Source organism: Phycodurus eques, chromosome 19 (genome assembly GCF_024500275.1).
Source record: "Phycodurus eques isolate BA_2022a chromosome 19, UOR_Pequ_1.1, whole genome shotgun sequence".
Classification (NCBI taxonomy): domain Eukaryota; kingdom Metazoa; phylum Chordata; class Actinopteri; order Syngnathiformes; family Syngnathidae; genus Phycodurus; species Phycodurus eques.
This window is the reverse complement of record NC_084543.1, coordinates 6,570,401-6,588,992: the sequence shown is the minus strand read 5'-3', so window position 1 is coordinate 6,588,992 and position 18,592 is coordinate 6,570,401. Positions and strand designations below refer to the sequence as shown.

Below are 18,592 nucleotides of genomic sequence, written 5' to 3'. Positions count from 1 at the left end.
GTGTTATCTAACAGTGTGTGTGTGTGTGTGGGCGCCTGTTGGTGAGATAACGCACCTCCCGTCTCATTAGGCACCCCGTGCAGATTCCCTCCCCTCCCAGGTGATCATACTCTCGCCCCCAGGCCACTTAGAGTCAATAAATCCCCTCATTCAGGAGTAGGGAGAACTAATTTTCCCTTCAGGTGGACAAGACGAGGCGGAGTAAAAACAGCGCCCCTCGACCCCTCTCACCTCCCCCCGAATTTCTCCCCGTACACGAGCGTGGTGAGCTGCGGGCCTTCAGTGTGCGCTTGTCACCGAGTAAGACAGACAAGTCGGGCTGACTGCTGGGGTGCCAGTGTTAGTCAAGGCCTCTTTCACAGTTTAATTAATTGTGTTTGGACAAGGGGGAGAGGGCAGCCCGGGCTGTGGGGCGAGCGTACACGGACGTGGGGGAGCGAGCATGCGCTTGAATATTTGTGTCTGTTCATGTACATGTGTATCTATGTCTATCTTTATGCGTGTGTGTATATGTATGGGGTGTACTGTAGACAGGGACGACTGGCGGGCTGCGAGGGCTCCTGTGTGTGTGTGTGTGTTTGAGGCTGCAGTAAGTCAATGTAATTTATGCCCTCTCCTGACTCCAGCCTAGAACTCGTCTCTAACAGGAATAACAAACATGACCCAGGGACACGGCACCTTGGCTACCGTGCCTGAACTTTCAAGCTCAATCAGCCGTCGTCTGAAGAACGGCGAGCGCGCTCAATACTGACTATTATACGGAGTGTCCCTACATTCACATGGTAGCGCGCCACAGTGGACAATAGTAAGTGGGCGAGTGTGTTTAGGAGAGAAAGCGAGCTGGACAAGCCTGTCAAAGCTGAATGCGGTCGGCCGTCATGTAAAAGAGTCAGTGTGGACAGCTTTTGACACTTATGGGAGCAGCTTACAGCCGCCAGGGTTTGGCGATATAAACAGTTTGAGTGCGAGAGAAGCCGATCTGCACTTTGTCACCAAGAGGGAGGTATTCAGCGAGGGGGAAGGGCTGAGTCATGGAAAGACGCCGGGTATTACTTTTGAGGGGCCCCCGACATGTCGCGCCTCAGATTGTTACGCGTCTATCGAGCAGTGTTGGGAAGTAAAGATGTCAAATACTTAATTGCTGTAATTCCCTGTGCTTGAGACAAGAAAATATCTCTGGTTATAGCCTCCGGTGGCTGGAATATATCCCACCGGTCATCACAGGGCTTTTCCATGCCACAACAACGAGGCGCTCTAAAGCAGCAATGCCAGTGTAGCCCCCTATCCGCTCCTCGCTCTTCCCTCATTCTCTGCGTGATGTGCACACTCACGGCCGACAACGAGGCACTCTAAAGCAGCCACGGCAGCGGACTAACTGGAGGGAACATTCAGACAGATAGTTAATGTATTTTTCTGATGACTTTTTACTTCTACTCCCTACATTTGACGAAAGATACGGTATTTTCTACTTCTTGCTTCTTAAGTGGACAAAACAGGAACAGCAGCGACATAGAGGAATGCGAACCAGCAAGCATTAACGACGACGACAGAATAAATTCGGAGACGCAAGATATTCCCCTTACATGGCCTCATTTAAGAGAATTAATTTTTGTGTTTGTGTCAGCTACATGTGTGATTTATCGTGAATGTGTTGTCTTGTGCCAGCCTAAAAGCCAACAGCTTCTGGCATTCAAAATTCTCCGTCTAATCTGGAAAAGCACATACATCCAGCCGTCCATTGCTCACGTTTGTTTAGAGAGTGTTTTCTGTAACATGAACCACTACGGTGGCTTAAAAAAAAAAAAATCCTGACGTGTTTGTTTAAAACGTATTGCAGGTTCACGCTGCTACATCAGCACTGAGTCGCCCTCACGTCGCGGGTCAAGTATATTTGCAGTCCTCGTGTTTTAAGTTCCTACTCCCCCTTGTTAAATCTAATGCCGCCATAAAACCCTGAGGCGGATTAAAAATCACACACTCATCCATAGTTGATTGGTTTAAAGGGCTGCGGTTTTGAGCATGTAAATCATTGAGGGTATCATATGACTGCTGAGTCTTTTAACAGCCAATAAATCAATCTAAAGGGTTTATTATACCGTGGCAGACACAGCTCTGATGGGCATCTTTTATTTGGGCAAGCAGCTGGTCTAGAACCTCCTCCTGGCCTCCTTGGCGGGGAGCACGGTCGTCGACATCCCTCCAATCTGCAGAAGAATGAGAGATACGGAGCATTTCAGAGAAGTGACCAAGTGCTGTCCTGCTTTCACCAGGGAAAACATGAATTATGTAAAACAGTCACTATAAAAAATTGTCGAACATACTCAAACTTTAAATTCAAATAGCATTGCAGTAAGAAAAAAAACTGTTTAATGCCCTTAGTCTAGTATCGTCTCATCTCGACTAATTATTCAAGCTAATAATGCAGACCAGTGGATTCCACAACATAACGTAACATTTCATTTGGAATTGCGAGACATTGTCTTCCAATTTCTTCTTTCGACCCATCGACAGTAGCTGGTTTCAAGCCATAAACCTCATCTTTCAGACATCAACATTTATTTTTTAGCACTTTCACGCCGCTCTTTCCCAGATGGATCAGTGAAACAATCCAGTAGGTGTGTCATGTTATCTCAAACCTTCCTTTACTTTCCACTATACAGTGTTACACTATGACTTAACATCAGTCTGTATACCCTTTCAAGCATTACTTACACGGGTCTAAAGAGGACATGGACTACATAGCGCAAAGTCTTTGAACTGCCGCATGAGTTATAAAGGCCTATCAGGTGTTATGTTCGGTCTTTGTATTTTCCCAAAACTTCCTATTGCCTTAAGCACAAAACTGCCACTATGACAGATGGCCATTTTTTGTTTCAAATGCTATCATTACACTTCTTCGTCACATTGTAGAACAGCCTGGAAGTGTGTGTTGCATTGGGTGTATCATGGGTCACAAACACAACTATGCGTGTACTCTCGTCAATATGCTCAGAGAGAATGTGAACGGGCAGACGAAACGAGGCGCCAGAAAGAATACACTCGCTATCATGTTCTCCGTTTGGATTAGAGTCAACTGATTTCACTTGAAGTAAATCAGGGGAAATTTCATCCTCCCAAAAGCGACAGTATGTTGCTCAATGTGTGTTAAAGGAGCAGTTGTTTGAAAGTTTAAGTACCGTAACAGCTATGCTAATCTAGTTTTCACATGCGAGGTAGTGACGGCGTGTAAACATCACAACCTGGAGTGTGATATTGCTGTGATAAAAAACAAATTATGATTTGTTTGTTTATTTAATCAGTTATTCGGCCGCTCCATTATGAGTTAATGGCTGTGTACTCGTTAGCATGTTAGCCGAGTGTCCACTCTTGTTTGTACACTTAATGTGTCATTAAACAGCATATGAGCACACCTGGAGGTTTGCGGTGACATCTCCTGGCTTCTCTCCTTGCTGTCGTCATCATCTGCCGACGGGTAATACTTTTAACCAAATGTTAGTTCTTGAAATATGTTAATTTTTAATAAACCACAGTAATGTTAGCTAACCACTGACTGCTGATGTAGGCCAGATTAGCGGTTTAGAACACCTGTGAGGCGGAGTACTATGTTAAGTTATGTACTGTATATCACTCATGGAATGACTTTTGTCCAATTAAACTATTTGGTTGGGACTAACTGCTGTATAAATTAGCATTAAGCTAGCTGACTGTCATTCAACAAAATGATATGGTTTGGTTGAACATTTGTGTAGAGTTGTAGGTTTCAATGTTTCATTTTCTAATGTTTTATATTGCAGTTTTATAGTCAACGTCAACTGGGAGTTACAAATATACAGCTTGAAGCAAGAAAATTGGTCCACTGTAAATGTAAATATCTGATCTGTAGCGAATGAGCTTCAGTTCGACTAGTTTGGGTCCCTCAAGCTGCCTCGGACCCCCTAACATTTAGGCCTTTATATTAGCTGCTTCTCAAACAGATACAGTCGTATATTAAGAGTACTTGGAGAGCAGGGCGCACATAGAACAGTCAGTGCACACATGCAGACACACACTCACACACACAAGCACCATGGCTGGAACATAACACAGCACACTTTGCCTCCCAAAGCAATAAAAACACAAGTAGTAAAAGGACATTTACGAATGCATCAATGAAAAGTCTGTACGTTCCATTAAAAGAATACTGAAAATCTATTCACTATCTAGGCCTGCATTAAGAATCACACAGGCACACTCTTTCTACCTCCACCCCCCCGATCCAGAAAGTGATCCTTCAGCACGACTGCCCTCTATGCATCCCAGGTTTGCTCCCTGAAGGATGTGTCAGCGATAAACCCTCCTCCCCCGCACCCCCTTCTCGTACCATCACGCACCACCCTCACCCCCAACTCCCGCTCGCGAAGCCCCCCGGAGGGCGAGCGGGCCCGAAACACGGTGAGCTCTATTCCCGGAAAGGTGCCTGTCCAGACAGGACAAGCGGACCCTTTAATGGGCGTCCACGGCCCGGTATAAGGCCCCCACTGTTGGGGCCGCGCCGCGCGCTACAGCACAGACATGCAAATATTTCCAGTGGTAGGCCCAAATGGAAAACACAAACACGCAACATCGAAATTAGCTCAGAGAGCGGGAGAAAGGTGGACAGTTGAGAAAAATAAAAGAGAGAGGGAAAGCCTCGTCTCTTAGAAAAGAAGACACAAACACGGCGTGCTGGTAAGGACAAACACCTTTATGTGTCCCCCAGATGTGCCACGAGGGTGCCAGTGCGCCCAAAGTCAAAACCCATACACATGAATTGCAGATCAGGCAAAATGAGGGCCAACGCTGCGCTGCGGTGCCCTCAACACCTCAGCTGTTGTTGCACATGACTTCACCATTAACTTCTCGACCGAACCCGGCCAGCTTCTGTTGTCGGCCAGCGCCAAACACCAGCCAGGGGCTAACGGTTACACTCTCTGACGTCTGCAGCGGGGGTCCCGCCGGCAGACCCGCCGAAAGTCCAGCTGTCAGCTCGGCCGATGATGTCAAAGCAACGTCGGCGTGACGCTCGAATCGCCAAATGAGATCAGTGACTCAACGGCTTTAACGTGTGGGAAAGCCATGACGCATGCACAAATCAGAGGTGGCAAAACCACTCTTCAACTCCTGTATTCAAGTCAAAGTAAAAAAGTACAAACTCTTAAATGGACATGTAAAAAAATAAAACTTGCGTTTTTACCATCCTTTATATACAGTAACTGTTCTAATCACTTAGCACAACGAAAATAGCTCAGAAAACAGTTTCTCTCTTTGATTTATTGTTACTTAAACATCACATTACATGCGGCATGTTTTTTTAAGAGCGAACTAGTTACTGTATCGATAACGTGTTCCCATAGACTTGCTGACCAGAACTGAAAAACTATGCGAAATCAGCTAATGATAACAACTGCAAAATACACCTTCCTTGAATGTGTATTTTCAGATTAGACAGAGAATTCAACACATTCGCCACAAATCAATCTTGTCGCCGACAACATAAAACAATTCTCTTCAAAAAAGCTTATAATATGTTGCCTCCTCAAAACAAAAAACAAATAAAAAACAAAAAAAATCAAACGAACAAAAAACTACAAGCCTATTCTTGCAAAGTACAGAGTAGAAAGTACTGGTATCTGTTTTCAAATGTAGGGACTAAAGGTAAAAAGTATTCAGAAAAATAAAGACAAGTACAGATACATGAAAAATCTACAAAAGTACAGTAACTGAGTATTTGCATGCCGTTACTTCTCACCAGTTACACACACTCATACATACATCATGCAGATTAATGCAAGGTGAAAACTACTGCATAGATGTTATCTCAGTGAGGCCACTCACTCACTCGTTTCAAACTGGAAGCTCAACGTTGTGTTTTTCTGTAAAATGGAGACTTACTGGAAGGAGCGGCACAGGCGGGGGTCGAAGCGAGTGCTGGCCCCCAACCCTTCATGTTGTATGCTGACACCTGGACGTAGTAGGGGGTCCCCTGGAAGGAAAGGACAGAAGCATGTTAAATTGGGGCACAGATAATTTCATAGAAAAATCATACAAATTTGTGCGTACAAAGGGCAATTTCAAAATTGTGCGTGGGAATGCCTATTTGTCTATATGTGCTGTGTGATTGACTGGTAACCAGTATGTACCCCGCCTATCACCCCAAAGTCAGTTGTGATAGGCTCCAGTAAGTCCGCGACCCTAATGAAATAAGCAGTATAGGAAATGGATAGATAACGATAATCTATGAACACATACGGGAGAAGACAACCTACTGTGTTCTCTTTTGAAAAAGTAACCAAAAGTATGTACTACTATTACAATGCATTCTTTTCATTATATATATATATATATATATATATATTTACAAATTTCTACTCAAATTAACAGTGAACAGATCGAGCGTGTGTGCGTGTGTGGAGGGTTAGGCGTCTATCAAGGAGTTGCAGTGCCTGTGCCCAGTGTGCCGACAGCAGGCCTCTGTCCTTCCATTCTCAGCCAGATCAATCTCGGAGCCGCCGACACTTCCTGACCTCGCCTTGACCCCTGGTCATGTGACGGGAGTGAGCTTCGGGGCTGGCAGCGGGGTTCTCGGGAGGAGAAAGAAACACGTCTCTCTCTCTCCCAATAACAAACGGGCCGGATTGTCCATTAGTCCACATGGGCCGTGGACATAAATCAGGTGGCAGGCTACCAAGCTGCTCTTTTTAGTGTGTTGTGACAGTTTGGCAACTGTTGCTCCTCAATGGTCAGGAGCCATTTGGAACTCTAACAAACTGGGTTTTCGCCAATTGTGTGTATTTTTTTAATTTACTTTTTTGTGCGTCTGTTTGTGTGTCTTTGGTTGAGCGGTTGGACCGGTGGCGACTCCAGTGGGCCATTTGATGTGTGTAATAAAGAACTTCGGAGATGTTGTTTGTGTGTAAGTAATGTGGGATAATAGCCCCTAAATTGTCAGCTTTGGCACCAGGAGCTGGAGAAGTGGGACCTCCCTGTTTCTTTGTGCCACATAGCTATGCAGATTGCGTTCATACTTTGCCTACAAGACAACACGTTTTTAACCCTTCGTTGGCCAAGGAGTTTGGCGGGGGACAGGGGAGTCGAGTCACCTGACTTGACTCAAGTCACACTTACAGTGGGTACGGAAAGTATTCAGACCCCCTTAAATGTTTCACTCTTTTTTTATATTGCAGCCATTTGCTAAAATCATTTAAGTTCATTTTTTTCCCACAATGTACACACAGCACCCCATATTGACAGAAAAAAAACGGAATTGTTGAAATTTTTGCAGGTTTATTAAAAAAGAAAAACTGAAATATCACACAGCCATAAGTATTCAGACCCTTTTCTCAGTATTTCACACCTGGATTTGGGGATCATCTGCCAATTACTCCTCGCAGATCCTCTCTAGTTCTGTCAGGTTGGACGGTGAACGTTGGTGGGCAGCCATTTTCAGGTCTTTCCAGAGATGCTCAATTGGGTTTAAGTCAGGGCTCTGTCTGGGCCATTCAAAAACAGTCAGGAGTTGTTCTGAACCCACTCCTTCGGTATTTTAGCTGTGTGCTCAGGGTCATTGTCTTATTTGAAGGTGAACCTTCGGCCCAGTCTGAGGTTCTGAACACTCTGGAGAAGGTTTTCGTCCAGGATATCCCTGTACTTGGCCACATTCATCTTTTCTTCGATTGCAACCAGTCTCCCTGTCCCTGCAGCTGAAAAACACCCCCACAGCAGGATGCTGCCACCACCATGCTTCACTGTTGGGAGTGCATTGGACAGGTGATGAGCAGTGCTTGGTTTTCTCCACTCATGCCACTTAGAATTAAGGCCAACAATTTCTATCTTGGTCTCATCAGACCAGATAATCTTATTTCACACCATCTTGGAGTCCTTCATGTGTTTTTTAGCAAACTCCATGCGGGCTTTCATGTGTCTTGCACTGAGGAGGCCACTTATGGAGGCCACTGTGCTCTTAGGAACCTTAAGTGCAGCAGAATGTTTTTTGTAACCTTGGCCAGACCTGTGCCTTGCCACAATTCTGTCTCAGAGCTCTTCAGGCAGTTCCGTTGACCTCATGATTCTCACTTGCTCTGACACTGCACTGTGAGCTGTAAGGTCTTATATAGACAGGGGTGTGGCTTTCCTAGTCAAGTCCAATCAGTATAATCAAACACAGCTGGACTCCAATGAAGGTGTAGAACCATTTTAAGGATGATCAGAAGACATGGAGAGCACCCAAGTTAAATATATGAGTGTCACAGCAAAGGGTCTGAATACTTATGGCTGTGTGATATTTCAGTTTTTCTTTTTTAATAAATCAGCAAAAATCTCAACAATTAAGTTTTTTTTCTGTCAAAATGGGGAGCTCTGTGTATATTAATGAGAGAAATTTTAACTTAAATTATTTTAACAAATGGCTGCAATATAACAAAGAGTAAAAAATGTAAGGGGTTCTGAAAACTTTCCATACACACTGTAAGTCAACAGTTTTAGAACTTGGGACTTGCTTGGCTCAGACAATGTCTATGAATGTAAACTCTTCTGAATTCTTCACTGTCACTTATGTTATTCTATTGAGTTCATCATTCAGTTCTTTATTATTGTATTTTGAGTATTAGCTACAGAAAGCAAAAAGAAAGCTAAGATCTTGAATCTTAGACGAGCGCCCTCGGCAAGCGGAACGACAGTCGTATGCTTCAGTGTAATTTGTCTTGATGTGATCGGGGAACTGATATTGTGTTCATTTGTTCTTACTAGCTTAGTTCTTAGAAAACGCACCCTTTTAAATGTAGCCCATTTTTACTACTTATTCTGTGTTTATTCTTGCACGGGACAGAATTTAGAGTACAACTTACAGAGGTGAGTCCAGTGATGTTGTACTGCAGAACAGTCGTGTCCTCCACCACCACCTCTCCCAGCACAGAGCTGAAGGACAGCGTGGCGCTCCAGCTCACTGCAAACACAAACACACAGTTTAATACTACTGTATTTTGTGTTTGGGGGGCGGTGGGGGAGGGGGGAGTTGGGCATTCATCAAACACTTGGCATCTTCCTAGACAAGAGGGTTGCATGTTGCAAAACTGTGACGTCGGCTTGATCCAGCACAGCGCCTGACCTTTGTATTTGGTAACCACAGCCGAGTTGACGGATTGAGGTTCCTGGAAATCAACTGTCAGACTGGTGCTGCTGCTGACAGACAAGCGCGCTGCGCTGGGGACGTCTGGAGGGTCTAAGTGGAGAGGCACAAAGCGATAAAAAAGACAAACAGAAAGTAAGCCAGATGGAAGACTGCGATCTTGTGCGTCTCACGCGCATTTCAATGGCGCGCCGTGGCGGATCACTTTAATGACATCATTTGCTCAGTTGCACAATGCGGCGCTCATTCTCCTGTGAAATTGCAGCAATTTACTGTCACTATCGCAATGACAGCCGCTCAGCATGCGAACGCACACAGATGGAGCTAATTGCAATTGTGAACAAGATTACAAACATGATTTGGACACACGGCAAATGATTTTTTTTTTCTTTTATTTCTTGCGCGCAAATCATATCAAATTAAATGAGCGGGTGAAATTATGAAGTGGGGGGGTGCTCTCACATCAAAGTGCAGATTGGTTTGGCTTAAGGGGCGTGTGTGCGTGTGAGTGTCTGTTTTTGCGGGGTGGCTGTCTACCCAACCACTAAATGTGTCATGAAGTGCCTATAAAAATTAACACACACACATATGCGCACACACACTAGGCATCCTGGTGTGGAAGTCATTAAGTTAGCCCAGACAGAATAGCAGCCGAGAAAAGGAGTAGAAAAATGAAAAACGACTGGCGAACGGCTGCTGTAAGCCTCCCTCAGAGATTCCCGAAATCCTTTGTAGCCGCCATCAAAGTCTTGCTGGAACCTTACTTGCGTGTTCGAAGCCCGTCTGCATGCGTCTGAAGAGCCGCAGCCGCCACTCCCAGGCCTTGAGCTGCCTCTCCCGGTCCGATCCCTCCCGCTCTCCGGGACCCTCGCTGCCGACTTGGGTCTGAAGCTCCGATACGCGCTGCTCGGCCTCCTGCACCAAGGTGGCCAGATGGACCGCTCTGCCCTCCAAGCTGAAAACTGAAACACACAAAAAAGGGACAGTGTGACACGATGACTTTAAGCAGTGGTGTTGTATCATTTTCTTAAAAAAAGTGCCTCTCTGCTCGGGGTTGAACCGATTAGCGACTAGACTAAATTACAATTGGCAACTCACATCAGTACACCAAGCGATGCTGAACATCTACCGACATGCTCCAATGAAAAAACTGCGACCCTGTATCGGGTTTTAAGTCTCCACATACAGTATACTGTACAGTACAATTTTTTTTTACTGAACCACAAAAACATGGTGCAATTGTCAAGGAAGAAGCAGATCGCCATAAAGAGAGGAAACGAGCGAGAATAAAGAAGAGAGACTGGATGTTTTTAGAGGCTGTCGGCAGTGATCGAGTGCCCCAGTCACTGACTGCACTCGTACTTTTCGGTGACAGAGACTCTCCACCCTTTGCTTTCTAGCCACACGTACTAATGACAATATAAACACAGTAAGGTATTATTGTAAAACAATATATGTACTCTGTTGGTATGATTGCCTGTTACGTCTGCGACATTGCAACGTTGTTCACCGGATGCAAATTTGAAATTGCAGCAATAGCAGTGGCCGACGGTTTGTTATTTTATTGATATATTTTTCTAGTTATTTTATCCCTGAGCTAATATTTCGTCTACTTGAGACAATCTAGTTGGGAGTGAATCGATAGCGCCTCTGCTGGTTGGAGGGAACTAGTGCGCTCCATTATAACCCACAGCACGATCTTGTTTAGAAGCCAAAGCTATTGTACAAACAGTTAACCATTTAATAAAAGAAATGCAGCGCAATGTAATTTTCTTGACAGAATCAATCTCTTAAATTCTTATTCGTTTTGTACCAATGGTCTTTCATAAAGCTGACTAAATGAATAAACATGGTTGACCAACAGAAAACACTAAGCAATGAATTGCATTAAATGAATTAAACAATATAACTGTGGGAAATACTGAAAGCCATTTCGTAGTCGACTTTTTGTTGTCCCAATAAACATTTGAATGGAGATTTCCTTGTCGAGAGATGACACCCTCCCGAAGGACACTCTGGGAAAATGAGAGTGGTGGGCAAGACAATTGCTCTTCTCGGGGAAAACAAAATGGCGGGAGCATACATTTAAGTTGTTGCTTTAAGTTTTTTTTTTTTTTTTTCCCCCTGCAAAAGTGGTGGAACATTTTGATCTATTTAAATTATGGACCGCAGCGCCAAAGAGCCTCCACGAGAGGAATGTTTCATCTCAAAGGGGCTAGAGCTTGACTATAACAATGTGGACAATCACAATCATTTATTTAACCCAAAATTAACCAAAAACAAAATAGCAGTCCAGGAGATGTGGCACCTAATCAGTCGTGGAAAGTTAAGAAGTACAAATGCTTATATTTGTGTCTACATGTATGTATGTATCATCTATGGCCCAATAATGATTCATGACAAAAATGGCGAACCAGCAGCTTCTGTCATTCAAAATTTCTCCAACTAATCTGAAAAATCACATACAGTGCTGGCCTTGAGATACGAGTGATCTGACTCTCACGTTTTTCGAGATAACGTGCCATCTTTTGGCCGATTCTTTGCCTTGACCTGTGGTGGCAGCGAGTTCAACTAAACTCACTTGACAATAAGCAGCAGTTTGGCAGCTAGTGAACATTCTCCAAAAAAGAGGCTTCAAACTGTTTGTTGCTACGCCCGGTTGCAGTTTACTGTCACGCTAAACATAAAACAAAGGGAGTTAGATGTTATGTATTTAAAACACCCACTCAGCTTTGTTTTAATAAAGTCTGATTAGCTTAATGCTACGAAACAACACAAAACACAAGATGAACTAACAATAAGCATTGGTTATAAACCTTTCGGCAACGGCTATTTGAACACAAACGGTGGAGCCACACATACTGTATAGACAGACAAATTAGCAAAACTCAAAGGCATTTATTCTTTATCCTTTGTGAAAAAATGACATTACTCCACCTTACTGAGTCAGTTGTACTTAAGTACTTTTACAACCTCTGCAACTATCTATACCATTCACTTGATGGCCATAGGGATAGTGACAGAGGATTTTTCTATTGTGATGAAAACGCAATCCTGCCAGGTAAAGCAAAATTACAGTATTAGGCTCAGAGAAGACAATAGCATATTGTACTTCTTTTGGCGGCCCCTCACTCACCAAGTGTTTAGGACTGGTGTGAGTCTGTGTTTAGTCTGTGTGGCCTGCGTTTGTTCACAGTGGATTCCACTGTTGAGCGTTAGATTCCACTGTTGACAGTAAGTTTAAAGCTCTGTGTCAAAATGTCCATCTGGCTGTTTGATTGCGTGGCCCCTTTAGTGTCTCCTCGGTGGCTGCGGGCTTCTCCTCTAATGCGAGCGTCTCCATTGCGGGGTCAGTTGTTCGCTTTGATTGGCCCCCCGCGCACAATTGAACTCTACTCGCGAATGCAACAGCTGGGGTTGAGGTTTAAGGTCGGGTTCAAGCTAGGACTTACTGAGGGGCAGGCTCCGAAATCCTAATTTGGAAATGGACTCTTGGATTGCTGGAAATAGCTGCTGAAGTTGCGATTGGACTTACGTGTCCAGCCTTTCGAGATACGAGCCATCGCTCGGCCGATTTCTTTGCTTTGACTTGCGAGTGCAAACTTGAGATATGAACTCAGCTCACCTCACAATAAGCAGCACTTCGGCAAATAACAATTCTTCAAAAAAAGAGGCTACAAATTGTTTAATGCCACTCCCAGTTGAAGTACTGTCAAACTAAGCAAAACAAAGAGTGTATTTAAAACAACCAAACTTCGGCCACGCAAGCTTAATGCTAAAATACAGTGGAAAATACCATTGACATGCTAATGATTACCATCTACAGGTATCTGGCGGTTTCAGAACTCTTTAAGCACTGGATAATTGAACAACAATGATGGCAATGGGGAAAGATGATATGGGATACAAGAGTTTTGAGCTACAAGCGTGCTCACGGAACAAATTAAATTTCTATCTCAAGGCTCCACTGTATTTCCATAACTAATCCTTAGAAATGCAGTTGTTCTTTCTTGACTACGAGACTCCTTGATGCTTTGGAGACACGATTTTCAGCAAACATCACGTTCCGGTCAAGTGTTCTCAATTTAACGACACCTTTACAAGGCGTCTATGAAAGTGTGTGTAGTGCACGTGTGGCTCGGTACGAGCAGAACAGGCGCGTTCTAATCATAACAGAAGAATGGAGCAGCAGATTATGCAGATGACTAAACAAACACTGCAGCGTGATTACCGCCATGCCATCGCTTTTAATCTATTGTCTTTGCTGCCACAACACACAAGCGTGCACACACGTACAGAAACACAGACACACGCACAGGACCAACGAAAAACACAGTCACACTTGCACAACCACTGACAACACACACAGACACAACCAAACAATCAACAAAATCAAAAACCAAAAATCAATAAGCACACACACACACACACACACCAACAACCACATACACACACACACACGCACTCGCTCAAGCAACGCACACTCACATCCAACACACATACACAACACAGAGAACCATACAAACACACGCCCACACACACACGCCGCCCGTCCGCGCGCACACACACACGCACACACACACGCACGCACACACACACACGCACACACACACACACACACACACACACACAAGGTAGGAGATGGTGTCATGGAGTTAGTGAATGTATTAGTCATTGCTCGGGGCAACTCCGGCAGCTACTTTTGTGAGATCGGATGTTGTCTGAGAAGCGGCACTGTGCGTCCATGGCGACCGATTTTGCTTTTGCACAAGGCATCAGCTGAAGCGAAAACAAAATCAGTAGCTGCTATGTGCCGTGTTGTGACAAAACTGTGGTGAATGCATAGGCTTCATTAGCCTCTCCCTTTTCTACTTCTAACACGGTTGCTATGGTGACTCTCGCTAATCTAGCTCTCAGTTCTCTGGATGTCAAGATCTCTGAAGTAAAAAAAAATATAGATATATAAATTCAGAATATCAATTAAAGCAGAAGGGATCAATTTTAGGATGTTCAATTACTCAATTAAGGGAAAAGTGGCCTAAATTCTGGAAGTCAATGCCACTCAAATGCTAAATTTAAGAGCCAGAGAGAGAGAGAATAACTTCCTTAGATTATTGTTGTATGCTCTGTTTGCGGGTGTTGATGCTACCCGTCACATTTGCCGTAAAATATTTTCACATGCTTGATGCAACGCGGCTAGTGTGCTGCGCCGACTGACCACTTGCAGATTTTAGTGAGGCGCCCGTGTTGTTAACGCCAAAACATTGCCGATAAATCGACTTCAAGTTATAATCATCATTGTTCAGTGGTAAAGTTGACGCATTAACTAGTCTTCCTACTAGGTTCAAGCCCTAGTAAAAACACGCTAGATCAGAGGAGAGGTGCGGCATGTTCCTCTACTCACAGTGGGGGCTTTCTTTGGCACCGGCGCGGAGCAACAGCTTGGCCATGGGCACGTTGTTGGTCATGATGGCGATGTCGAGGGGCAGTAGGCCTTCGCTGTTTGGGGTGTTGAGGTCCAGCTCCTCTAAGCTGTACTGGGAGAGCAGCAGCTGCACCAAGTCCAACTCCTGGTGCTCCACTGCTTCAAACAGCGCTTCATTGCTTTGGAACTGTGACACGAGGACAGTTTGTGGAGCGTTCAAGAAGAATACTGCTGAATTGTGTCAGTAAATTCACACAGCCACAGTGTTTAATGTTGTTTGGCTCCGAAAGAAAGGCGCTGGTCAGGAACATGTGATGTTAGTACCTGATTCCCAGTCCATTTTTAGACAACAACGTTCTGGTGATTTATTATTTTTTCCTGACGTCGCCTCGTACTTACAATGGTGGTTTTGCGCAGCCTCTCCTTGTCTCCTCCCCGTCCCGACAACACACTGTCCTCCAAGGCAGAGGGGTTGGTGCTCACACGGAACTTTCCAGACAAGTTGCGGTACAGGCGGCGAGCCGCACTTGGCGAGGACAAGCTGGCTGACTTGCGGGCCGGGGTCGGCTGGTGGACCTGGTCCCCCCTCATGGGCTGCGTCATCGTGGTTGAATCGGCCCTGCAGGAACAAAGGATGAAGAAGGAAAGAAAATTACATTTATGAAGCTTGATGACTTCGCGCTACATTAAGCACCACATTGCAACCTTAATTCTCTACCCACTACCACAGAGATGGGGATGACTCACATTGCAGTAAATATCAGCTTAAAACATCAGTTGCTGAAGCCTTTTTAAAACCAAGAATTGATACAACATGTGCAGTTAAACACAAAATGATTCATACCTGGCCAATTCTTTTGTTAATATGATGTTTTTTTTTTTTTTTTAATGTATATCAAAACTTCGATTTATATAGCACCTTTCAATCGTTTCAGGTTGAAAATGACAGACTGTTAGGCATCAGTGAAAAATAGTAAATTACTCATACTCCTGACCTTATACAACTCATTTTTTGTAGGAACACACCATCTTTTGCACCATCCTAAGGAGCCATGGTGACTTCTAGCATAACCGAGAGCAGCCTTTCCGAAACTTTTTTTTTTTTTTTTAGCCACACACCCCTTTCAACACCCCAAAAGAGTTGAAATAATGGCAAAAATAAAAGTCAAAACAAAGTGTGTGGGTGAGATATATTTTGTTTTATAGAGGAAATGTTTACACTACCAGTCAACATTTTGACACTTTTTAGCGCAATTGAATGACAAAGTGTGTCCAAACTTTCTGACTGATAGCGTACACATACATTTAACACTCCGGATTTCTCCCACATCCCAAAAACATGCGTGGTAGGTTGATTGAGGACTCCGTACGTGTGAATGTGAGTGCGGATGGTTGTTTGTTTATATGTGCCCTGCGATTGGCTGGCAAGCAGTTCAGGGTGTACCTCGCCCCCTGCCCGATGATAGCTGGGATAGGCTCCGACACGCCCGCGACCCTAGTGAGGAGAAGCGGCTCAGACAATGGATGGATGGATGGATGGATGGGTCCAAGCACGTACCATTACTGATCTATGGCATGGTGACAAATAACAGTGATCTGCCAGATTGGACGCACGTGTACATTGCATTGTGGGGTTTTTTTTTTTTTTTTTTTTCTGTGCCACATGTATCTTCGTACAGATGCGACGGCAGACTAGTCGTCATATCTGCAGTGTCGCTCTTCACCGTCACCTCTCGTGCGTCTCAAACAGATAAGCATATTTTCTGCCTCTTGTGTCTCGGCACGGCCGGTATGGAGACTTTGCACCGTCTCCGGTCCGCCATGAGAACGCCGTCGGCGACCGTCTGCTCAGTGGTGTCGGCACACACTCAGCTGCTGAAGGAAATGTCAGCAGGAGCCTAAAGGCGACGGTGACAGACTATGCGATAGGTCCCACGCACCAAACAGGAGGTGGGGAGATAAATGAAGCCCTCAAGTGGAAACTTTCAACAGCTTTCTCTCCTTCTGTTCCTTGCCGGGTCTCATTCATCTTCCGGCACCCCCTCCTCCTCTGACCAACTGTCTCATGTTTCACATCTTCATCGGCCTTAAATTAATCTGTTACAGTGATGATAATTGCATCTGTAAATGACATGTACTCCATGTCACATGTCTTTTAAACACTCTGTCAAGGCGATGTCACATAAATTGGGCGGAGAGGTCCTGGGGAGAAACTAATTCTCTCTGAGACTTTGAATAGAAGAGCTACAGCACACAACAAACACATTTACACAGCAGTCACACATGAGTCTCACGACAATGTCCAGGAAAGAGCAAATATTTTAAACATTCTTTCAAGGCGATGTCACGTAGAATTAAGATGAGAGGCCCTGGGGAGAAACCAGTTCTCTCCGAGACTTTGGAAAGAAAAGCTTCAGAATTTACACAAAAGACACACAAGTCCTGGATATGAAGTCCATGTCCGCGACAGACCAAATCTCTAGAAAGAGCATTAGGACACAAAGCACGGAAACATCAGTCCTGAATCTCAACACAGTGTCCATGACAGACCAAAGCTCCAGAAAGAAGAAAAGACGTTTTCTCCGTTTCTCAAAAGACTGCTTCATTGTATATCGTCCTAATCGTGGAACTGTTCTTTTTTTGTTCATTTTTACTTTGTTGTCACGGTGTTTGATGACACCACAAGATGCAAACAAATAGAAGCACCCATCTGAAAATGTCTTAAAAGGTTCGTTGTAACGGAGTTATGTCACAGACGAAAACAACGTTAAGGAGTAATACTGTTCCTCAAAAGCCATGTGATGCAAGTCTGTATATTTAGAATTCAAGCTAAAGGCCCATACCAGCAGTGGGGGACTCAAGTCACATGACTTGACTCGTGTAAGACTTAAGTTGCCAATTTTAGGACTTGGGACTTGCTTGGGATTTGACTTTTTTTTGATAGAATAGATCTTCTTGCTATCCGTAACTGGATCATATTCATCAGGGACAGTTAATATCATGTTTTCGGAAAACAGGCCAGTTTAATTGTGATACAGTGATCAATTGCGTCCTAAACTTCACATGAAAATGCATTATAAATTCAAGAACACGATTATCATCCATCACTTCGGACAACTTGATGAGATGAATTGCAAAACCAACAAGCTGATGTGAAAAGGCTGCCAGGGTTCGGCAAGTGGAAGAAGGTAAATAAAGGAGTGAAGTCAGGACGGGCCATCGCGCCATATGTCAAAAGGTATCCAACAGGCCACGAGCAAATTTGTCAAGTACAGAACATCTGTAGGAAAAATGTTATTTATATTCCCGCTCCGCTATGGACGTGTGAGTCCACACGAGCATGCTTGCACACACAAACACTCCCAACTGCACATGCGGGCCGTACGACAGCTGACAGCGGGCCACTTTGTGGCCGTTTAAGCAGCGCCGAGCCCTTGCAACAAGCCCTTTTTCACGGGGCCGATACACCTAAAATACCCCCCGATCCCTGTCGCTTCCCGCTCTGTCCCATCCATCTCCACTCCCTCCCGTAATAGACGACTTATTTTAGACATCCTCGTGTTCCCGGCCGGGCCGAACCTATTCCAGTGTTCCAGATAAAGCGTGGCAGGTATTTGGAATAATTTTTCCATGGGCCTGGCCCGGAAGATAAAACGAGATATATTTGTAATGCGTGTGCCAGTATCCCATTTCAAAGAGAAAGCCCATCGGAATCCGGCCCCGGGCTTATTGTTATTTGCCTGAGATGGAACAGATGACTTTTTTTTCTGTCGGCAGGACGGTGCCCCATCACTCTCTGACGACATCAGGGAGTGTTGCGTGTGTGGATGTACTTTCAAAGAGACGCTCCATCTACCACATCCACTACGGTACATTTTGAAGCTTCAATGTTCTGTTACAAAATCAGTCCGAAATTCCTGTCATTCATTTTCAATATATATTATAACCCTACAGCTGACATGTTTTGAAATGCAAATCATTCCACATTGTCTTTTTCTCACAACAATATGTTACAGACGACCCTC

General features: G+C 44.5%; 1 protein-coding gene across 2 annotated transcripts in view; it reads right to left on the bottom strand.

Moving 5' to 3' along the window:
- The window catches only part of LOC133417916 (ankyrin repeat and fibronectin type-III domain-containing protein 1), a 135,481-nt gene that overhangs the window by 9,771 nt on the left and 107,118 nt on the right, over nt 1-18,592 (bottom strand). For both annotated transcript variants that reach the window (XM_061706140.1, XM_061706141.1), the window contains 7 exons: nt 14,967-15,186; nt 14,547-14,754; nt 9,907-10,104; nt 9,122-9,235; nt 8,862-8,959; nt 5,911-6,001; nt 2,097-2,204 (listed from right to left, as the gene is read on the bottom strand). In XM_061706140.1, the coding sequence (XP_061562124.1) occupies nt 2,097-2,204; nt 5,911-6,001; nt 8,862-8,959; nt 9,122-9,235; nt 9,907-10,104; nt 14,547-14,754; nt 14,967-15,186 (1,037 nt within the window). The remainder of the gene's footprint in view (nt 1-2,096; nt 2,205-5,910; nt 6,002-8,861; nt 8,960-9,121; nt 9,236-9,906; nt 10,105-14,546; nt 14,755-14,966; nt 15,187-18,592) is intronic.